Source organism: Lathamus discolor, chromosome 3 (genome assembly GCF_037157495.1).
Source record: "Lathamus discolor isolate bLatDis1 chromosome 3, bLatDis1.hap1, whole genome shotgun sequence".
Taxonomy (NCBI): Eukaryota; Metazoa; Chordata; class Aves; order Psittaciformes; family Psittacidae; genus Lathamus; species Lathamus discolor.
In genome coordinates, this window is record NC_088886.1 from 33357934 (window position 1) to 33382896 (window position 24963).

The 24963-nt window shown below is 37.2% G+C and overlaps 1 protein-coding gene across 5 annotated transcripts in view; it reads right to left on the reverse strand.

Annotated features, from left to right (window-relative positions):
- Positions 1 to 24963, reverse strand: part of NLGN1 (neuroligin 1) — a 482423-nt gene that overhangs the window by 8730 nt on the left and 448730 nt on the right. For all 5 annotated transcript variants that reach the window (XM_065674563.1, XM_065674562.1, XM_065674564.1 and 2 more), the window contains one exon: positions 1855 to 2067. In XM_065674563.1, coding sequence (XP_065530635.1) covers positions 1855 to 2067 — 213 coding nt within the window. The remainder of the gene's footprint in view (positions 1 to 1854; positions 2068 to 24963) is intronic.

Below are 24963 nucleotides of genomic sequence, written 5' to 3' on the forward strand. Positions count from 1 at the left end.
ATAAAGAAACTGGTTAAAATGTGAAACAAAAGTTTTTTTTTTGAAAATCCTAAGATATTTGAAAAGGTTTGAAAACTTGAAATGACTTTTCTTTTTTGAAGTTGACCATTTTTGATTTCAGTATCTTTTTTTCAATGGCAGGTCTAACCACCCCAAAATGCAACATAATATACATGGGGGTGTGGCACATTGTTCTGTTTAACAGAAATTTCAGTAAAGCATGTTTTTGCTTTCTTATAGAAGAAAACCTCAGAACTTTACTTTCACAACTGGATTTTAAGTATACATTCTTAAGTCCTCTCCAGTCTTCTCCCGAATCTTTTGATGTACTATGTTGAAAGATTACTGTGTTTTCCCAAACCAGTTCTGCTCCTGGCAGAATTTGGCCATGTGTTAAAACATGACAGGGGAAAATCTGTTGATAAGAGGCAACATAAGACTGTCCAGATATTCTAAATTCACATTAACATCCCGTTACATCAAGAAGAGCGAGATTAAGATCGAGTGAGAATCAGTGCAGAATAAATCAGGCCTCCTCACTCAACCTTAAGCTAAATCCTCTATGACAAAAGTTATTTTTGTGAGTTCTGATGAAAAAAGATGCTGCAGTGTGACCCTCAGATTACAGTATAATCAGGTAATGCTTACATCTTGTTCTTACAGGCCAGTTTATAAATATGTCCTATTTAAGTGCAGGTAGTTATGGGAAACAGATTACATTAAAAATCAAATTGTGGAAATAGTCTAAAATTTAATTCAGAATCTATTTTCCGCTAGAGTTTTCTTGTAAAAGCTGTATTTTTCTATAATTTAAGATAGTATAAAGGCCTAATCTAAAGAGTCTGTCACTTCTATTGACCTCGGTGGGGTCTGCATCACGACTTTGGGGAAATGAAGCTCTTTTAACATCAGTAGAATTATTTTTTTATGACTGGCCAATTAGTCCCCCATGGAGATACAGAAATATCAATTAGTGGAGGATTGCATGCACAGGGCACAGTGTGATGTCCTGGTAAAACTAAACAATACAGATAAAAATGTATGAAAACATTGAGACAAATGTAATATGATCAATAAACAACAGCCATGCAAATGAGAGAAACTGTGTGGAACTGTGGTGCAAAAATCATAGGGAAAAAATTGGATGCCTCAAACAGCATGTTTTTAATTCCCTGCTGTCTGCCTCAACTAGAGAGAAAAGCTGTTAGTTATGGAATAGGGAAAAAAACATATAGAAGAAAATCGATTTACAACTTGGATGCTTTGACAATTTTGGATCATGCATGCAAAACATTCAACCATTCTTTTATTAGATGACAGCAAGTGAAGTTCATGCAGTTTCAGACAACAGATTTCTGAACTAGGTACTTGTTTCCTTCACGCAAAATAATAGTTTTAAGCATTTTAGCTGTTAGCCTGAGAAAAGAAGCTGTGTCATTTTAATTTTCTTTAAATTCTGCTCCTCATGACAAACTAAACATGCCTTTCATGACTGTCTGAATATAGATTACTTCATCTACAGTGATAATGACTGACTGGTTTCCCTAAAAGGATACCCTTAGGTAGGAAAGAAAAGAGACCAAAATGATGCACCAAGAAAATGCTGCTCAGGAGTCTGCTATAAAAGTGTTTCCACAAAGCTCCACAGGAAAAAGAAGAATGTGACCCAAAATTTAAACATGCATAGAAGAGCTGAGGGAGAAGACAGCTTGTACAGCCTTTAAAAAGTTTGCTTAATATTGAGCTGAACTCAGTAGTTCATAGGAACATAGTGAATATACAGAACATCACATAATACTAATGGTGGTGGCATGCAGACACCAAAATTGTCAAAATTTGCAACCTGCATAATACCTTTGGTTGAATTGCTCCAACGGTTACCTTCAGAATAATGGGATAATGTCAACAGATTGACGCATGAACCGCCTGCACCAGATCCAAAAACAGTTATTCTTAATGGGTCACCACCAAAGAACCCAATATTTTCACTAGTCCATCGCAAAGCTTGTATTAGATCAAGGAGGCCATAATTTCCTTTTGCTGCTTGGTCCCCAGTGCTCAAAAATCCTGTGAACGTAAGCAAAAAAGGAAAGGGTTAGCAAATGCACTTCTGAGTAATCCTGTTGAAATCTTCTAAGTAAGATTTCAAATACATATGCCATTAAATATTATACAACTACATAATTTTCCATATTCATTGGACAATAATTTGCAATTTTTCACTCTTCCTGAAACAAATTATTTGGTATTCACACTTCTGGCCATGACAGATATATGAATGTAAGAAAGATGAAGATATATCTGAGGCAAAATACTCCTCTAAGTCTTAACAGGTCACAATGTATTACTCCCAAAGAATTCATTTTGATTGTACTAAGCTTAAGAGTAAAGGCTTAGCAAATAGATATGGTGCAGTCATTTTGCAAGTGATTTGGTCAACTGTGCATTGCACTTTTGTACTTAGAAGCAGCCATAAGCTTTGTGCTTGTCTGAGAGGCAAAACTTCTCTGTAAACTGTGTTAGGGTATGTCCCAGCAACACACTCTTTTCCTTTTTTCTCCCCCCAAAACTCAGCTTATGTCACCAGATAAGCTGGGTTGAATGTGAGCAGCTCTCAGCATCCTGAGCTCTGTCCCATAGTCATTAACCTGAGTTAATTGAATCTACATTAAATGGATAAAGACAATTTAAGCTGTTTCCATGACTCTTAACTTCAAAAGACAAGAGCTCAGGGGTAATCCAGAGAGCACAAGAATCAGTCTTTTTTATTCATACTGAAAGAAAAACGGCGGAACTTGTCATGTGCAGGAACAACTACTTTACACTTCCAGCAGTACCCTTGTAGTATTGCTGTTACTTTTGTCATTAGAGCCTGCTGACTCTAAAAGGTGGACAACAAAACCTTTGAAGAAAATCTGTTGATAAAAGACATTGCTTTGCTTTTTCGCTTTTGGATTGCAGTTGTTGACATTTCCAATTTTCTCAGCTTAATAAACACATGTTTAAATAACACCAGCATTATGAAGTAGCCCAGCACCTCCATACATACTCTTCTTAGAACTGATTTAATGCTCACTACATTGACAGTGCAACTGTTTTTCAGAACATACTTTGTAGAGAAATGCAACCATTACAACAATTATTTCCACATTAATTAGATATTAGTGGGTATTCTAGTCTCATCAAAGTTCTACTGATTTAACTCTCTTGAGTGCAGCTAGCCTCCTCAAAAGAAGTTTACAGTAGTTTTTCAGACAAATGGCTCTCAAAGGAGTCCTTCTGTTTTGTTATGATAATAAAAGCGGCTTCTGAGACTTTTCTAAAGACAGACACGTGCATATTCATATATAAAGTAAGGATTTAACAAGAATACAGATTTAGTGCATGTGTGTACCTATATTCATGCATATAATGAACATGTAATTTGCTATTTTATTAATATGCTGATTTGATTTCTAATGGCAAGCTTACATTTGGTATTCTGTTGTATGTATAGACATTTCCACTAACAGACCTTTGCTGTAAACTGCACTGAAAGCTAACTGGCCTTGCTGCCTCCGTAGTTGAGCTATGCGCTGTTTAGGGCAAGCAGCTTTGTTTGTGTAGGTCAATCCTGAGTTTTGTTACCATGGAGAGGGAACAGGAAAGTGGAATAAGGTGCCAGGCCAGCAATTCTCCCACTTCCAGACCTAATGGACCAAGTCTAACGGGCATAGTTCATTCACTGTAGCCATAAAAAATGTTACTCTGATACTAGACTTTAAAATAACTGCTATTCTACAACTAAAACAAGCCACATTTACTACTTAACTGCATAAAAAAAGCAAAGTAGCATCAGTACCATAGAAGAAAATACCACTTTTATATTCATGGAAAACCCAGAAAGGAAATAAAAAATATAATTAATTGATTCCCATTTTATTCTTAGACTTCATCACTGAATTGAGCTTAGTATCATGTTATTTTACTCTGCTTCACCCTCCTTCATTTTCTTCTGTATAGCCAGAGTGACTGGTGTGCACGCCTGTGTGAAAGGATGGCCCCAGTATGATCCTTCCCACACAGAAGCACTAGTTCCTGTGTTCACACTCCAGTGAAATGCTGTTTCCTGTAAATAGTTTTAAGGACACAGAGAGATATGTCTTTTAATCACAAATTAATGAAAGCTTCCTAACCATTCTCACTGTCTTTGTCAGTCTGCTTGAAGTTGAGGTATGGTACCAGTGACTGTAACAAAATTAAAGTGTAGGAATTTATAGGAAATACAGGATCCTGTGGCTGGCCATGCTGGGAAAGTCTTTCCCTTTGTTTGCATAGTATATGACTGTGGAAAATCAGTGACAAATCAGTTCATCGTATTAAGCACATAAGTGACTGCACTTATTTAAGGGATTAGAAGAATGATTGACACTGGTGGTCCTAGAAACACAGGCAGAAATGAGATGAGAGCAGTACAGCGGTTACCAAAACTTTGCCCTAGATTTGTTTAGCTTTTTCCCCTTTCACTGGCTTGCAGATTCCCTGAGCTTGAGCAGGATCTGCTCTTTGCAGAGCTATGTGTTGGTTCAGAAAGATCCTGTACATTTGCCAAAGTGACTCCAAGGGGTTTATTAGGAAAAGAGATGTTAGGGTTATAGTTGAGACACAGTGATTGCCTGAAGTTAAAGAAATGCTAACGCAAACTTTCTGAGAAAGTTGTTTTCTTTACTCTGTATAATACACAGCAAAGTGGGAAGCAAGTAAGCCTTTGCCTGGAAAAGTAACATTAGAATTAAGGTAAAGCCTTAGGACAATCCCCTGCTGAGGAATGAGCTCACATCAAGCCCTAGCACTTGATAGGGAAATCTGAAATCCTTGGTAAACTATAAATATATTCCTGCAAGAATCTTAAAGAATCTTTGTGAAAAGGATCTTAAAAAGAGAGCAAAAGAGGAAATATCTCCTGTTGCTAAAAGTGGACGTCAGAAACCTTGTATTCAATTCAGGAAATGTGCCAGAAGGGGGAGCTTTCAGTTTATTAAAAAAAAAAAAAAAAAAAAAAAAAGACGTATTAGTAATATTCTTCTCATTCATCTATATTAGACAAATTATGACTTGTGTCCAGAGCAACAGCTCCGATGCTAAAGACATATCTCACGCCTCCTCAGCAAGAACCACGTTGGCTGACTTCCATATCTACACAAGATAGATGATGATTGATGTTGACTTTCATGACATGAAACATTTCTATCTCATTTTTCAGAACCATAAGAAGCTTGTTAATATCACCACCTGTTCATGCCTTTTTTCTTCCATGCAGTAATATCAGCATGGCTGAGTAGCACTCATAATGTCATGAAGTCAGAGACAGGACTGATAAAATAGATGAGTTTTTTCTTTTCAGTTTGTGGGTTTGTTGGTTCGTTTTTTTTGAAGGAGTGCCTCAATACAGATAAACTCAACTAACCAAACACCTGCAGAGAAATACTTTAACACACAGCAGCATACCCACTCTGTAGGTCTGTGACTGCAAGTACTTATTCCTATTTGGATAAAAGAGAGATTGCAACAATATGTTTTGTCTTTATCACAAGAGGAGTTTTCAGTATGTAATTAATATAGATTCCATACACCACTATGCATTTCTATGACACTGTCTAGATATTAAGCTAGCAATTTTAAGCCACAGAGGGGAACCTGTATTTGCTGAAAAGGGCCGGTGTGTCTGAAAGCCCATCTGTTTTTAAACTGTATCAGGTACTCTATTAAAATAAATAATCTTTTTCTGCAGTTGCTGTCTTCTTATTATCCTTGGGTTGTCATCTGACCAAGAACGCTGCTGTCATATGCCACCACCTTTTCCTCATGTGAAAAAAGTGAAGCAAATTATTTATTTTAGTTATTCCAAAAAAACATTTTGGTTGGGAAAAAAAAAAAAAAGCAGCAGCTTATTTTTGCATTATTCTCAAAATAGGTAAGATTGAGTTAATTTTGTTCCATAATTAAGTCCTTCTACTGGAAATATTCCAATCATCAGCTGAATAATTGCTATTTTATAATTCTGAATGGAGAGGTTATCTCTTACTTTTATCTCCTCCAAAGGAGGAGATTCTAATAGAATTATGGAAGTGAGGATGTGGTCTTTTGTGAGTTTCAGAAAGAGATTTATTAAGCTCATTTGGACTGTTTCTCTGTTACATGTCTGTTAGTAAAATAGGCAGCGTTTGCCACAACCAGGCCCTGTATTTTGAGTTAAGGTAAATTTTAATGCCTTATAAATTTGCCTGCCTGGGTAATGATTTCTGCTTGCCATTCAGAAAAATCTTTTTTTTCTAATATGATACCAGCATTTTTAAAGAGCAAATAAAATAGCAGAGTTGTGAAAGTTTCAATATTTAAAAAAAAAAACCCACCTTCATAGATTGAATTATTTTATTTGAGCGTTCAAATTCATGTAGATGGGAAGGCCAAGACATAACTTTTCCTAATGTAGTGGACTGGTACAACTTGCTGAGGCAGTAAAAGACCAAGTGCAAGCTAGTGGGTATGAAATTGCCATTTCACATCACAGAGAACCAAACCTTCCCTCTGATGAGTTCTGTCCATGTAAGTGTTCAGCCATTGTGGCTGGATGAAAGTAAGGGGCAGAATATCTTGTTTGAAAAAACAAAAATATCTGCCTGTGAGAAAATGCAAAGCAACAAATGCTACTCTAAAAATAAACCACAAGAACTTACAAAAACTGGTCTGATGTGCCTAAAAGGTTTTTTCAAAGAGCTGTGCTACTGAAAGCAGTAACACTTAAGGCTTTAATACTACCCACCTGTTCAGGCTTGTGTTATAATAATTTAGTATGTTTCCGGTTACAATTCCCTATGTAGTCAAATGTGATTTTTTATTTTGTTAAAAGCAAATGTTAAATTGTACAAGTTTAAATACATCGATGCATAGTGGAAGAATGCAAGACATGTTTTGAGGGAAGAATGTATATTCCTTCTGGATTGCTAGTTCCTTGGTTAGGACTTTAGTTTGACACCCTCCATTAACACTGAATGGTAATTGCCACATACAGAAAATTTCAGTTGCCCTTTAAACTATACCTACTCAGAAATGTGAGCAAAATAAGCAAATTTTAAGCAATATGGTTAAAATTAAAGAGCACATTTATTTTCATCTCAGACATTTCTCTTGAATTCGCGTTGGCTAACAATCTGAATGAACTATGTGGGCAACAGCGCTGTGAACATTAATGTATATGTGATATTCATGAAGCAGAGGATACTGCTCCTCACTTTGCTGACCAGCACATCCTAATATTAATAGCATATTTTAGTAACGGATAAGGGGTAAGGTGACTAAAAGGACTAGGAACTCCCATAAGGAAGATATAAGAGAATATAAACTATTCAGTGCAAGAAAAGTATTTCTTTCTAGACATCTGCAATATATCTCTGCTCAAGAATCACATAAATCAAGTCTTCTGAAAGTGCTGTTCAATAAGGATTTTTGTACCAGACTCATTTGGTATACAAAAAGAGTAACTGCAACATTAGCAAAGTACTCATCTGTTACTGTAGCTTTCTGCCACACACATATTAATGATTTCGGAAGCGCAAAATTTTAGTGTAGGTCCATGAGATTTGGAAAGTATAATGCTACATAATTATGCACTCTTTCCTGGCTGTTTAAGATTACAGAATTGTAGAATTGTTAAGTTTGGAAAAGACCCATAAGATCATAGAGTCCAACCATTAACACAGTACTGCCAAGTCCAGCACTAAACCCTGTTCCTAAGTGCCATATCTGTGTGACTTTTAAACGCCTCCAGGGATGGTGACTCCACCACCTCCCTGGGCAGCCTGGTCCAATGTTTGATAACCCTTTCAGGAAAGGAATATTTCCTAATATTCAATCTAAACCTCCCCTGGCACAACTTGAGGCCATTTCCTCTTGTCCTTTTGCTTGTTACCAACCAAACCAACACCCACCTCTCGATCCTCTTTTCAGGTAGCTGTAAAGAGTGATGAGGTCTCCCCTGAGCCTCCTTTTCTCCAGCCTAAACAACCGTGGTTCCCTCAGCTGCTCCTTTTAAGACTTGTGCTCCAGACCCTTCACCAACTTTGTTGCCCTTATTTGGACACACTCCAGCACCTCAATTTCTTTCCTGTAGTGACCAAAACTGACCACAGCATTCTACATACAGCCCCACCACTGCTGAGTACAGGGGGATGATCATAGATGATCATGTATAGGAGGCAAATAAATGTGTCAGAATCTTTGCAGGTGTACTTTTAAACAATTAGAAAACAAATGTTCTGTTGCAAAAATATTTGTTAACAGATGTACATTGTCAGGTCGGACAGGGCTCTGAGCAACCTGATCTAGTTGAACATGTCCCTGCTCCCTGCAGGGGGTTTGGACTAGCTAGTCTTTAAAGGTTCTTTCCAACCCAAACCATTCTATGAGTCTGTGATTCTATACATTATACAGATATATTTGCAAACAATTCAGTTTTCACATCATGAAGTTAAGTGACTGGTGACATTAATTGTTCAAAAATGTATACTTTCTGATGCCATTCCATAAACTTTATAAAATAAAGTTCTAAAATAAGGACAAGTATCTTCCATGCAAATAGCCTAAACTGAATTTTTCAGCTTACAGCTCTGTCTTGGGATGTGTTAGGCTTGTGTTTCTGCAGTGATCAAGTTGTGACTATCAAAAGACCTGAATGTGCCACGCAACAGTGGCCCTGGTGAGGGCCAGGAAGAGTTCTGATATAAGGCCAGTTTAATTGCAAATGTTCTAGAGCTGTGGTTTGTTTTGTTTTCTATGACCCTTATAGAATGCAGATCCATCCACTCAGTATAGCTGGACTATATGGCTGACTTAATAAGAACTCCTCAGAAATGGAAAAGTTTTTTGTGCATAGCTGTTCCCACTATTCACATAACCTCAGTCACTTGGAAAAACTTAGGGAACAGCTCAACTACTTAATTGTCTTAATTAAGCTGTATTACTGTAAGAACAGTACCTCAAGGTTAAGTGTATGAACAACAAATTGTGCTGCAAGTAATGCGAAACAGCTACAGTAATTCATTAACTTATAAAACTCTAAAGTGGTGCATTTGTGAAGTAGAATTGTTTAAAAATACCAACAGTACCAACCCTACTGACCAGTGCTATTGCCCTAGAAGTTAGCCTTTGGAAATTCCCATCCATTTAACCAAAGTAAACAATTTACAGAATTGAATCAGTAAATATAAGAACTTGTAACTATATCCTTTGGAATTCTGAAAGTATATATGGAGAAAAGTGTGTGATGGTGTATAAGCTCTGATGTGCTTTTTCAGCATTGCTATTTTACTGTTGGAATTTTCAACATTCCTCCCAGAATAGTCCCTCTAATTAACATTAGTGAAGTTGCTGGAACCTACAAAAAGCCTGGCCTTTCTTTATGGCTTTCTGAAACAATGGAAGTTTTCACTTCTTTGCATTTTCTTGGTTTCTTCTCCTGTGAGAGGACAAACTGACACTGCAAGTTACAGAAGTCCCTTGCAGCTGTTTCAGTCTGGCATATGCCATTTGCAAGTGCTGATGCGTTACAGAAAACTTATAGTATACAGGAGGACTGCAAAAGAGTGTAGTGTCTCACACCAGAGCACTTAATTCCATTGTCAAAGATGTACTAGCACAACTTCACTGGGTGCAATGCAGCCCAGAGCAGGCTAACCCTCAGTCTTTTTTCAAAACACAGTTTCTCTTTCACAGGCTATATCAAAGTTGCTTAAATGGCAAAAAAAAAAAAAAAAAGAAAAAGAAAAAAAAAGAAAAAAAAAAAGTCTGGGTTAAGCCATTTTTTTTTCCTATCCTGGAAAGATTATCCTCAACCATTACAGAAGGAAGATGCTTAGATTTGCTGTGACATTCTTGGCAAGTATCCCATAGGCTGAAACAGGCTGAGATTATAATTTCTAGCATTCTCTGAGGCTGTGAGAAGAGGATGACTGACTCTGCCTTTAAAGTTTCAGTAAAGAAATGATAAAAGTTTGAGTGTGCTTTCAAAATCTTTAGCTGCCTGTCCTTTACATGGCCAATGGTTATTTTCCATTCTGCCTTGCCTATTATGTCAGGAAAGTTATGAGAAGTCTCTAAAATTCTGAGTATTTTCTATATGTGAGACACTGAATCTGTCCCTGTGACAATCCCATGCTTGCACAAGGGGTCAGGGTTTGGAGCAGACCCACACAATGAAGCAAGGCAATGTTTGTAAAGCACCTTGCTGGCCATTTTCTCTGCCTGCAGCACAGCACGGCACGGTGTTGTTTCTCTCCAGCTCTTCTGACCCGTATGTTAAGCGTGACCAGTTAGTGGGTCACAGCTCCTGCAGTGTGTGGCAGGTTGTCAGACGTGGGACAATGATAAGAATACAAAAAGTCAGCTGTTTGTTACAGCACTGTCAGCTGCAGAGACAAGATTCACAGAAGCAATTCTCTAAGCTCAGGCAGTAGAATTGATATCAAGGTGGGAAGCATAAACTGATCCTTTGCTCTGCAGGCAGTTATTGCAGCCAATGTTTTGGCTTAAATGCCAGAAAAAAAGGGCTTTAGCTCTCTTCTGCTTGTCAGACCCCTACTCGAAGTACAACACATCTGGTCCCAAGTGGTTACCCTCTACTAGTCCAGGTTGCTCAAAGCCCCATCCAACCTGGCCTTGAACACTTCGATGGATGGGGTAGCCACAACTTCTCTGGCCAACCTGTTCTGGTGCTTCACCAACCTCACAGTAAAGAATCTTTTCCTTATATCTAATCTAAACCTATCCTCTTTCAGCATAAAGCCATTCTTCCTTGTCTTATTTTCACACATCCTTATAAAAAGTTTCTCTCCAGATTTCTTGTAGGCCCCTTTAGATACCAAAAGGCTGCTATAAGGTCTCCCCAGACATACTCTGAAAGAATTACATAAGGAATAAGGCTACTCCACTAGCAGTGACCTTTAATACTGATTTCTGGATGTGCTGCAAAAGGAGGAGGCTAGTCTAGTCTCAGAAATACAGCTGCAGAAACTAATTTTACAGGATTTTAAGCGATATGTGCTGACACATATCAGAAAGTAGAAGTACGCCTTAAGAATTCATGAATGACATTTGGCACAGGTGGACACAAAAGACAGCTGGAGTATGTTTGATTTGATTGTCTCTTTTTTCTTCTTCGAAAACATGTTAAAAAAAAAGGTGGAGCTTGCTACAGAAAAGAGCAGGTACCTTTGAATATTTTATTTTTTGAAAAAATCAGCAATTCTGCCATCAACAGAGCATATGTGCCTTCCACAAGGTAAAAAACACAATTACTAGTGCACCGCCCAGTCATGTTCTAGGGCAATAGAACTTTCAGTTTGAAGTATTTTTAATTGGCATACAAACTTTGCACAGGAAATTAACAAGGCTCTATTACTAACACAGTAGCAATGCTTTTATGAGCCACCATCTCTGAGTAACAAAACATATAAATAAAATCAATAGTCTCTAAAAGACAGCATAGGTAAAATAAAATCTTATTATATTATAAAATGCAGAATAATAAAAATCAAACCCACTCTGATCCTTCCAAATATACTCAGCCAAAACACAAATGATATGGACTACATGAGAGAACAGAGAAGCCCACAGCCAAAGCCATAACTTGACTTTCCTACTTGGCAGAAGAAAGTGATGCCCTGAGGGAGAGATTCTTGTCTTCACCAGGACTGAGTGCACAGCTGTTCCAGAACAACACACTTCAAGTAGTGCAATATGCAAAAATTAAGCAGCCCATAGCACATTGTGTCAAGTATCTGTCCTTCACTGGGGTCTTACAGCATCCTCATTTTCAGCAGGAAGATCAGAAACAAGGCATTAAGATATGCTAGTCTTTTATGTGATAAGCCATAACTTTTAACTTTGGATGATACAATTAAAGACAGCAGCTACAATCCTGGAAAACATTATAGTGGAGAGTTAACAAATATCAATGTTCTTAATGTGCAAGACTTTAAAAGTCAAAATTGACCCAATAAAAAAGTCTGCTTTCCATTTTCCTTCAAGATTTGGGTAAAATGAGCTCATTATCTCAAGACAGCCCAGAAGATCTCTCTACCCAACATATTTGAGATTTTTTTTTCTATATCATGAGCAGTGTAATAATGCAGCTACCTAGAACTACATATAGTCCAGATTCAGCTTTCAAAAGCATCTTTTAGGTAATACATGTATATTAGTATATATTTTCAGTAACACCACTCCGTTTTTCAGAATTTTGGATATGTATGTGGATGAGAGAAAGGATGGGTTTCATTTCACTAGAAGGGAAAATATGCATTTTAGAAATAAAAAAAACCCCACCCATGATTATGAGTTCCATTGACAGGGACAGAACCCTAATTTTTGACAATTCTTCACAGTGTTAAGATTTGCAATGAGGGTCCAATCAATGCTAATATATATTCTATGAGCTGATGAAAGGAAAGTCTGAAATCTTCATGTAAAACTATATATGCAAATAACTAGTTAGAAGCCTAGCAGCTATTTGAAAGTGCAATCTTTCAATCAGAACACAGAAATTATGGTGCTAATTTACTGTGAACTCAAATCTTCTGATTTGAAAATAAATAGAAAAGATTAACCACTGGACCAATTTACCAAGAACTGTATTCAGTATGTCATCACTTGCATTTTTAAATCAGAACTGGATACTTTCTAAAAATACGTCACTGTTAGGATAAGATTTATTTCAGGAAAGTTTTATGAACAGTATAATACAGGTAGAGGTGGCACCAGATAATCACAAAAATGCCTTCTTGCTTTTGAATGTGTGAGTTAAACAACATATGAGACTTCAGTCATCAAGATCTGACTTCTGTAGCCTGCTCAGTGCAGAGAGACACTTTAAATGTACTTGAAAATTAAATAAGCTTTGAGAAAGCCTGAGAAATAAAACTTTTGTATCCTGCTCCTTTCTCTTTTCTTCCACCTTTCCTTGTCCATTCCCTTCTCTTTCTCTAAAACCTTAAATCTTATTTAATCAGTATCAACATTACTCTCGGAATTCTGTTATTCATGTGAATTTATATATGTCCACTATGCTCTTTGAAATATACTTGGGGGCTCACAATCAATTTATCATTTGACAATTCCTCCTGAATACCTGGTAATATTTTTACCCCTGTGATAACAATATGCCATGCTCTCTACAGATGCTACGTGGTTGACCAGCTCCTTGACCTATCTGTGGTATCACATCCCCATCTGTTTTCTTGCTGCAATAAAATATGCAATGGTATCAGAGCAATCAGAAAGATGACATTCTGCTCTGTCTCTTTAAAAACCTAGAGGCATATTTGTCTTACTGAAGACACTATATTTGTGGCTATCTTAGCCTACATGTAAGAATGACTTCTGGTAAGAGAAAGTAAGTAGAAAAAAATGGCAATACAGTTTCAGTTTGAACTGGAAAGTGAGGCATGTTGGAGGACACCATAGCACCACCATAACTGTAGCACATCAGGTTATATATATATTTAAATGCTTTAAATTTAATGCGCAGCTTTAAATTGCAGCTGCCGTTTTGTGTTTATGAAGACAGAGATGCTGATTCTATTCTTACCCAGGGAAAAGGACTTGTCCAACAATGAGAAAGCTAAGAAATATAGCAGGTTTTCAACTTATACTTGTGGACCTCTGAAACTCTGTGGACTACTTCTCAGGGGCCAAAGATCACTAAGAAAAGCAAACCAATTAAGAGCAAACACAAACGTACTTTATGACCATCTGAGCCACTGAGGAAAACTCAGAGAGGTCTGTAACAAAAATATGCTGCAAACAACTATCTTCATTTACAGGCTTGTGCTAGCAAGATTCTTATACTGTTTTTAATGCTATTAACTGAACACCAGAAACATTTGTAAGAGCATATATGCCTAGACAGAGGCATTAAATCTAATTTCCTGGTAAATATCTAGGCGTTCTGGTAAAATGTAAACTAAGAATTAAACTGCATCGCCATATGCCTCTTATTTTCATACATGGCATCCTGCCTCTCCTAGCACAATTCTTGCTTTCTGCTGTATCTGAAATTTCCTGTTCCATAGGAGGAGATGCTTTGCTTTGTCTCTTCACAATGATTTTACTGCACTGCAACACACATTTTTTTTTTCTCTTAAATGCACAGAGCTGAAGAAAAGTCACAAATGGGATGAGGGTTGCTGTTACAAAGACGGTAATTGCCATTAACAAAAAAAAAAATAAAATTATGGCTATTAAACTATTCCTCCCCAGCACAATCCTGAGGGATTTGGCCACTGCTGACTGTACAGCTGTTAAACAAAACAGTAGGACATAAAAGATATGTATTACTATCTAGATCATGCACACAACTCCTGTGTATTTCTTCAGGGCAGTCTTAAAAAACACCTGGTCATATGCATATCCCCTATCTGTTACAGCAACAATTTAAATATATACAAGATGTCAAAGAATTGTCCTTAGTCCAGGGAAAAGGGAGGGAAAAAAGCCTCAAATCCACCCTAACTTACTTCAGGCTAGAATCACTGTAGCTCCACCTATTGCAATTTCACTTTGGTGCACTTCAATTAAGGCATAATAAGAGTACAAAGTAATTTATTCTTATAGATTAGATGTCATCTGTAAAAAATCACCAATTAACTCAAAGTAGGCTCCTGGACTACCAGAAGAACAAACCTAGTACTCTGAGTTTCACTTTTCAGTTAGCACCTTGATACCACATAAGCAAAGCTGAAGTATCTTTATTGAAAGGTATTAGTAAGAAATAGTTTATACATGCGAGCACACGCAGACACATGCTATCAGCTTCACTAAATGAAGTTTCATTCACTAATTAAGTCCCAACACAAAAATGCTTGGACTGTTTCCAGTAATGATCTCAAATGTTTATTCAGTTGCTGAAAGACAACTTCTTAATTTTATTTTATTGCAATTAAAAAATTCTTCCAAAGATTGTCTGATGCAGTCTCAACTAAATGCAGAGCTCTAGTTTTCTTTAAGATGTTGGATCCTTTCACTCCACTCTGTAATATCAAATACGTTAACACTACACCATCTGAAAATAAGGATATATCTATCTACGGATGGACCAGGCTCATTGCTCTACTAAAGCTAACTAATTCTAGTGAAGTCAAGAAAACTTACCAGTTTGAACCAATCAAGGGTGTGATTCTAGGCCCTTAATCTTTTGAGATATATGAAAGCATGACATCAGTCAGTGCACTTATAGATACTGCATCAAATACATGGCATTAACAAAGTGGCTAAACTAAGTGATAGTTAATGGGTAGCAGAAAATAACGGATGTTTCAGGTAATTAATTATGCGAGATGACTGGAAGCTGAAATAAGATTCTTGAAATCTTTGAGAGAAAAATGTGTCTACATATGCTATCCAGCTTCCAATAATTGAGATAGCTCTAATTTAAAAATTCCTGCAACAGATACAGTGAAAGAAAACCAAAGTCTAGCTGAGGTAAACATACTGTTAAAGATGCTAACTTTGCATTGACTGTCCCTATATTCGGTCCACAGCAGGAAGCCAGGTATTCGACATTTCCTGCCTGGGCAGTATCATGTAACAGCCTCATCTAGCATGGCTAGTTTCGCCTTTTTGCCACAAGAATACAGAAACCTGGGAAGTAGCAAAGTGAGGAGAATTAAACCAACAAAACCCACATTATTTCATGTTTCTGTCCTGTATTTTAAAATCTAACACTTTTTCTGAAAGCTACTTTAAAATTATAAAATAATACTTTGATACAATACAATTACACGGTCTTGAGTATGAGGATAATGAAGGATAATCTTCAGTTACTCACATTTGGATGAAATTAGGTGTCTTGAAGCTTACAAAACCCACTTACAGCCAAACTGAGAGAAGGAACACGAGTCAGAGGTCACAGGGAACAAATTCTCAGCCCTGAGCAAGAATTGCATTTATACAAAATGGTCACGTCTAACAAAACAGTGCTCAGAAGAGGACAGGAATGTCAAGCACTTCTATAAGGCAGCTAAGAAACATGAGAGAGAGGCTTGCTCAGAGGCATCAGTTCTCTATTTTGCTGTTACAATTCTTATAGGTTACTACAAAGTGAACCAATATGCACAGTATTCACACAGTAAGTAAAATGCTCTAATTTGCTTTTAACACTTAACCAAATAGTACAGGTTTTAAAGACATTTTCTTAGCCTCAGATGAGTTTGAAAATCTAATCTGTGCTAATTTTCCCCAAAACAGATGGTGCACGAATTAAACTGTGTAGACCCTTTTAAGCTTCCATTTTCACTAGATCCCTTTTGGGATAACTAATGTTCATTTCTAAGAGCTCTATTCTCCTGCACTTACTTCTCTTAAATAACTGAAAACAGCCTCCTTAATTGTATAGGAAGATACACTCAGTGGGATGTATCTCTCCTTCAAGAGATTATGTTACATATGCAAAGCTTGTCACTTAAATGCAGTATTTTTTGCACGGCCAGTAGAATGACATCTGTGTTATTTACAAAGGGGAAATGTTTAATCCAGTCCAGGGAATATCATCACCTATGAAAAACAAATAAAGCCAGGACTATGCCACTAAACCTTTTTCATGTACTTCACTTGAAGGCAGCCGATAACAACTCACAGGACTAAAGACCACCTTATCTGAAAATGAAGATCACACAGTAGGCATTAACAGGTGATTTTTGCTGTTGTTTAGTATTGTATATTGAGGATTTTTTTCAAGCACATGCCTGCCTTTAAAATACCAGTGTGAATACTCTTTTAATGTACTGTATAATGTAAGCTAGGTGCTAACTGATTAAAAAGATTAAGTTTGAATAGATTTTGCTCAACAAACCCCAAATAGCACATCAGTAATTACCACCAGATCTCAAGCAACACAGAATCAGAATAGTTAGGGTTGGAAAGGACCTTAAGATCATCTAGTTCCAACCCCCCTGCCATGGGCAGGGGCACTTTGCCCTAGACCATGTCGCCCAAGGCCTTGTCCAACCCAGCCTTGTCCAACCTGGCCTTGCATACTGCCAGAGGTGGAGATTCACCACTTCCTTGGGCAACCCATTCCACTGCCTCACCACCCTCACAGTAAAGAACAACTTCCTTACATCTAACCTGAACTTCCCCTGTTTAAACCCATTAAATCTTGTCCTGTCATGACAGTCCCTGATGAAGAGTCCCTCTTCAGTACCCTTGTAACATCCTGACAAAGTTATTGACTGTAAAGCACATCCTCTAATTGCAGCAGATTGAATTCTTGGTATGCTTGAGATTTGTAAGAAAATGTATTTATACTGAACATTAAGTCTACTGACCTGGAGGATTGTTTCAGTTAACAAAGCATCTCTGACACTGCAATACAGAATCATGTCCCATTTTGGGCAATGTACTTCTAGCAAAATACCAACTGTTTTCAGCAGAGGATCAGTGTGATACAATGAGTTGATGTTCTGGCTTGATTAATCTTTATATGATTTCACAGTTTCTAATGTAATGTGCATAACTTTATATTTGTAGTTGATGGTGTAGAACATCACTTGACAGTTAAAGTACTTGTGTTTTTGTTCTTTACTCATGAGACAGTTACTGAAGAAAGTTCATCTCCATTTGTTAACTTCTGAAAACACATATATATAGTTTACATTGTTTCCCTGTGTTGTGTGGTGTCTGATTCATTCTAAATCATTTTTAAATACTGCTGTGCACTGCCCCAAATACTGTTTCACAATATGTATACATCACAGTCAACAACATGCTATATCTCACATTAAAAGTAGCTGAACAAAAATAATGCTATGCAAGGTTTGAAAAATAGTTACTTAATACAGTAAATCACTTCCTGATAGCCACTGGGAACTGGCCATGGAGGACAGTTCATGCTTCTTTCTAGCTTTGTCCTTCTTCCCAGATCTGTGTCAAAATACATATAAAGCATGGAGAAAAGGTGCTATGTACTAAAATAACGTTGAATAAAATGATATTATATTGGACAGCCAAAAATTTAGAAAAAAAAAAAAAGCAATCTTGTTTGGACTGTTGTGTAGTACCACACTATTTCTAACTATATGGCCATTATTTTCATTGGCACTTTGCATTCACGAGTACTCTAGGTGACATAAAAGCTATTTCTGATAAGCTCACAGGCATTGTGGGTTGTACCTCATTTCATAGAGTAAAGGATAAAGTCCATGTCTATACCATAGTACTTAATGCCTCCTTTAGCTTGCCATTGCTTGGGGGTTTCAGGCTTCTTACAATTTAAATACGTATCATTTTAATCCCTTATGTTGTTCCAGGCATAGGAGGAGTTGTGGAGCTAGCAAGTTGTTCTCTGCTTTCAAAATATGGTGGTGAATTGAACTTTTTTTTGTTTGTTTGGGTTTTTGTTTGGTTTTTTTTTTTTTTTTAAATATACATATCTATCTACCTCAGAATCAATGAATTTCATTGTTGACAAATACAGATTGGACAGCTTCTGCATATCACAGTATCCACACCAAGACCTGTTCCCCACATAGATAGATCAAGTATAGGCCAGCATACAAAACAGAGTGAACAAGGACGCACAGTTGTTATCAAATAGATTATAAGAGATCAGATAATAAAGTAACCGAGTAGGAATGTAATAACTAACTCGCCAAAGACCTGTATGGAAAAACCATCCAAAACTGAAACCTTTATCCATCACTTCCTATGAATTTGCTCATGGGGATTTTGCAATAATTTCAAGAACAGATGATTATTTTCTGAGGCAGTGAAGCCAGTGAACTTAATGAAGATATTTCTATTAATGTTATAGACTCTGCATTCCTCATTTAAAACAGGAATTGAACATTGGTACATTTCCTGCTGTTTATTGCTGTTGCAGCAAAATCTTGCATATATGTTTTAAAATCAACCCCCTGAAGCAATTCCAAAGTGATTAATTGATTGGAGAAGCTGCTTGCCATAAAATAATGAAAGCATCACAGCTCACCTATTACATCTATTTATTATTTCCAATAATACAAAGGCCAGAAATGGAAGTAGCAGTTACTTCATCACTATATTGGTTTCCTTCTTCTGTTTTCAAATTAGTAATCAGATTACCTTTTGCCCACACTCTCACTATGGAGGGGCAAACAGAATTAACTTTTCACCCTTAGAATCTTTTATATTTAAAGCATTTGTTTTCCCACAAGATAAGAAAAAAAAAATTATTCAATCTTTGTTCTCACTGCAGGTACCTAGGATGTTCTAAATATAATAAATGCATTCTGGCTAAGTTAATGTACCATAAAATCAAGCAGACTGTATCACTCTGTGATACATATACCTGGTAAGCCATCACTGAAAATAACAGTAATTTATGCTAACAGGTTATTCATCCATACCAGATCCACCCTTTCTGTCAGAAAATGTATCTTAAGATACAAAAATCTTAACATAATTTCCTCCTCCTATATGTTTTCTCTGACTCTATTATTTACCCAGGATGCAGTGTCTGGTTTAAGTCCTGCTTTTAGTCAATTTTATAGCACAACTGAAACACTGGAAGTCAAGTGACTCTATGCAAGGTCAAACAATGAATCTGTACCTCCTGCAAACCAGAGCTCAAATGCAGCCAACACCTGCTCCTTTGCCGTAGATCATCCTGCCTCCTCTTCTAAAAGCATTAGCCTCAGAAAGAAGTTGGTCCTGCAGATTCTGTTTACAGACATTAAGGGCAGGTGAAGTGTTGCTCAGGCGGATCAGCTAGTTCTTGTGTTTGGGATGCAGGGAAAACTGCACTTGTAAAACCACCTTAAAGGGTTGCCAGCTTCCTCTTTGCTGTCACAATTGTACTTATCTTTCATGTGACAAAACAGTGCAGATGCCAAGGTCATAAAAAGTTTTATATGGTCCTCTGCCTGTCGTCTCTTCAAGGTGGGTTGGCAAGGCAAAGGGCTACAGACAGAAAAATGGAGTAATAAAGTTTAAGTACTGGGCAATAATATCCATCTGCAGTGCTGCAATGCCGATTAAGAGACTGAAAAAACTGCCTGTGGCTCTAATTGGATTATCTTGTATTGTGTACAACCCTTGGGGGCCCTACACTGATAAAGCCTGCTTGTGGTGCCTTTTTATCCTGCATGCGTGACTCCATATAATGGACTTCGTTGTAAAACACACAAATTCTTATGGTGCTGTGGAATTGTTGCAAACCCCTTTAGAAACCACTGCATATTACTTAGAAAACCACAATCTGATCAATTAGTATGATACAGTATTACATTAATGGCCATCTAAAAATCTCTTATTTACACTATAATAACAACAAAAGAATCAGAATGCAGATGTCTATGTGTGGTTACTTAATGTCTAAAATCCTCTTAGACCTTACACAGTGCTAACCATAAATGTAAGTAAATTTGAGGAAAAAATATAATACTCATGCTAAGAAATGAGTTTTGAAAAATAACATTTGTTTGGGAAAACAAAAAGCTATAGCATTTGGGTAACACTTCTGCTGAACTGAATCTTAGTTACTAAGCCATGTACTCTAAATAAAATTAGAAAAGCAAAATGAAGACCCTTCCTGAGCCTGCAGAAAGCCTTCACAAATGTTTCCTTTTCTTTGCACAGGTTTCATAAACTACAAACCAAAGCAATGGACTATTCCTGTTCACTGCTAACTTCCAACTCACTAAGCTGGAAGGAAAGCTGAAACCATTTCACTAAATGGAAAAAATACTGCAACTATTTAGCGGGAAGAAAACCCCCAAACAAATGAAATACTAGAAGACTGGGAATGTATTTATACTTTTGTTAGAAACAGAAGGAAGCTGGAAGGATGAAGTAACAAACCTCTCACTATCCCTACAATTAGAATGTTGAGAGTCAGGAAGGGGAAATCAAGAAGCTGGGAATAGGGAGGTACATCTGTGATTCATCAACATAGAGCTGACACTTACATTTATTTGAGATTATTGAATGCTGTTTATCAAATTCTGTTCCTTGCTTATGATTGTCTCCTTCTTTCATTCAGACACCTCCCACATGACCTGAAGATTTCATGAGTTCACATGGACTGAGCACTTGATTTTGGGAAGAATGTTGGTGTTACAGGGCATAGAAAGGAACATAAAAAAAAAAGGGGGGGGGGCTTAAGAGCTCATTTAAAACCCTGAAAAATAATAGGGAGAAAGGAAGAACAGCCGTTAAATTAACCAATGACACTAAAAAGGAAAGGGGCTTGTGAACACAGCAGCAACAAGTAGAGGCAGAGAGTATAAAGATATCATGAAGAAAGATTAGCTTCAGAAGAAATGCAGACTACTAAACCCAGGGAGAAATGGGAGAAGATAGGATAACAATGCTAGTGATTTCTCCACTTCTACCCCAGTTAAGTCCATCATAGGTTTGCATTGCTATAGTACAGCCAAAAGTGAAGCTTCTGCAAATGCAGCTCAGCACTTGTTTAGCAGTTGAAAGGTACTAAACAACCTGGGTGTCACAATATGTCTTCCTTATCTGGAATACAAAGGAAAAACAAATGGGAGTAAGCTCCTGAAAGAGAAACAAAAATGATAAGGTGCTGAAGGAAAGTTTGGAAAAGATTAAAAGTGGGTAAACAACACAAGGTAAAATGGTTTGGTTAAAAAATACCCTAAGGATGACAAGTACATTACAGTATGAATTATTCAGGTTACCACAGAAGGTCATCACTAGACATTACAGCATCAAAATAAGAAAAAGAAACAAATAATATCTTTCAACCCTAACTATTCCATGATTCTGTGATTCATGGTTATGGCAACTGCTAAAAATGAGAGAAATGGTGGCATACCTCCACTGGCTTAAAACTAAGCAATATAAAGCACCAGAAAGTTTTGCATTGGTGGAAATGGGGAGATGAAGATGAAAAAATAGAGCTTTCCCTGTCCAATTTCTCTAGTTCTGTGTTTCTGCAGCTTTGCCGATAGCATGATTGATAAATGATTCTTACAGTATTTTACCATCACTGTGCTCCTGCTTTCCAGTAATGAAAAGACTTTCCTTAAAAGGGAAAGCATATGGGAGGCTTTCTCTGCTTTATAAATTTATCCTTGAAGCAGGCTTGCTGCCAATTATTGCAGAAGGCTAGAGAACCTGGAATGTGAGTGCACAATATGTTTTGGATCCTTTGCACAGCTCCCTAGAAAAAGGCATTTTTTATAAAAATGTGTTGATGTGTTTTCAATAAGGCCTTAAGAAGTAGGGGTAAGGCCTTTCTGAAGAATTTTGCCTTTGCTGTCATGATCTTCCATCTAGGAAACCTCCACTTCTTGCATGCCTCCCTGAATTTCCAGGGACAACAAAATTAGCCCAATCCATCACATAACTGGGCCATGTTACCAGATTTTACGCTGATCAGTACCTCTTGTCCATTCCTACTGACGTTTTTATATCTGATTTTCTTCATTCACTGAAAGTAAAATAACAGAGATTTTGGACTCTCCAGGGGTCACATAACCATTAGAGAAGGGCTCAATCATCCAAGTTTTTCCAAACCAGGAGAGTTTCCTGGCTCCCAACATTATCAGAAAGCAAGCAAATATCCAAGCACAACAACAAGCTTCAGGGTGAAACAGTATCTGAACTGATTGATTTTTCCCTTTCCAATACAAACTTTGATGAATTATGTACCTTGGCACTGTCTTTTCAAAGTGGCTACAGAAGCACATGAAGCATTCATGCTGTTTACCAGTTAGAAATTGGCAAATAACTCCTGTTTCCAGGCATTTAGGATTATAAGTACATTATCAGAAAATGCCTCTAATAAAACTTTTCTTTTTTTGTTGGATGGTGAGATCAAATCTATGACAGATTAAAACTGCAATCATGATAGTTATGCTTATAATGCTATGGAAAATAGCTGCATTTGTAATAAAATTGAATAGTTCTGCAGTCAAAGACCTCTAGAAAACTAAAAACCAAAATAAAAAAGGGTAGTTTTTTCAGCACCTGCCATTCAACCCCCACTTGCCATGTTCATCAATCCTGTGCAGCCATGAATGCCTGCAAGCATACTTCACACACACATCAGCAATGCTATTAGAGCCTGAAAAGAGCATTTATGAAAGCTCAAGGGGATAAACTCTAAAGCCCACATGCACTTTACTATTGTGGCTGTTAACCTGCACAAGTGTAGCTGCGAAAACATCTGTTCGCATGAGTGGAGGAGCACATTTTAGAAGGAAATATGGTTGAAAATTTGGTTTCCAGCACAAAGTGACTGAATACAAAACTACTGAAGCAGGTGTGAGGGTCAGCACTAGTCACAGGAACAAACTGCCATCATTTTCTAATGCACTAAGTTTTCATCAGTGAAGACCAGGTTTCAATATTTGAAATGCATCTGTCAGACTATAGCCAATTCATAGCCAACTTAAGTCTACAGGCCAAAGGGATGAACACTCCTCAGTGCTTGGTGGTTTTTCTGGCAAGTGCTTGTCAATGAAATATGCTGTTTCGGCTTGGAACATGTGTACACTGAAAGTGATTTCAGTACCCACCAAAGTCAAACTAAATTGGATCAGGATCCTATGAAGAGTGTTTGGACTGTAAGCTTGACTCTTAAGTTTCTCATTTGCAATAATGAATAAGGCATTTAGAGATCTGAAGTGGAAAGCGTTTTCAAACAACTTTGGAGGCTAAATAACCTGTGTAAATACAGAATAAAATCTAGAGGCAAGAGCATGCCATTTAGGTGGCACACAGGCAGGGAGATAGCTGAACTCAAGACAGACCCTGGCTTCCTCTGCTCAAATGGCACTGCTGGCCCTGTCAAGGGCTCCAATTTACTGCGTATCTGCTAAACAGCTTCAAGATGATGGTGGTTCACACGGCTGCAATTCCACTTTGTTTAAAAACCTAGGCAACCAATAATTCAGCATTAAGTCCTCAGACCTGATTCAGTGAGGAGTTTGAGCACCCAAGTACTTAGATATAAGTGCTTTGCCCAATCAGGGGTGAAATGTTGAAAGTGATTAAAAACCCCTTGTAGTCTGAAGAAGTCATTACAGTGTTCTTGCATAAATTTAGAATAAATACATCTCCAGAAAAACTGAAGAGCGTTGATGCCAATTTCTAAAGAAACGAATGGCAATTAGTAAATCATGTAAGTCTAAACACTGCTTCTTTCTTTTTTTTTTTTTTTTTCTAAAAGCATAATGAAATAAACCTCAGATCTAACCCCAGGCTAATTGTATTTCAAAATGGGTTAGGTGGCAGAAGCAAAGCAAAATGCTTCATGGCTATGTTTTGAATCTCAAGCCTTTCCTCAGAGGAAAACAGAGTTGCTGCAGCTGATAACTAAGAGGGGCATGCACTGTGGCTATTGTTTCCTTCTCATTGCATTCTCAGCACAGGCTACTTTCTTTGCCACAAATAACTCAAAGGTTATGAAATGCACTCTTAAACAAAGCCATGATACAAGCAGCATGTTTGCATGTCTTATTTGTCATTGCAAATGAGAATCTTAAAAGTTCCTAAGAGGCAAGTCTGTATCACTAGATCAAGCATATTAATATGAATAATTTTCAACATGCTCTTCCTGCTGGCCTTTTCCCAGCTAACACATTCAAATCTGTCCTTAATGAACCCCTACAGACTAGGAAATGATGTCCTACGGCAGGTAATCCAAAAGGATTTTGCAGGAACCATCTGCAATAAATCTGTTTGAAGTTTGGTTAATCTGCATTTTAATAGTTCACTAGCCAGGAAATTCAAGATTTGGAAAGGTGGAGGTTGGTAAAACCCTAAACTCTATCAGATTAAAGTCTGTAAAACATGAAGAACACAAAACTCATATTTACTATAAATAAGCTCTCTATGGACTTCAGCTGAGGAGATGTTGCAGAACTTGAAGAGCCGTGCATCCACAAAGCTTCATTAGGGTGACGTTATTCTCATGCTAGA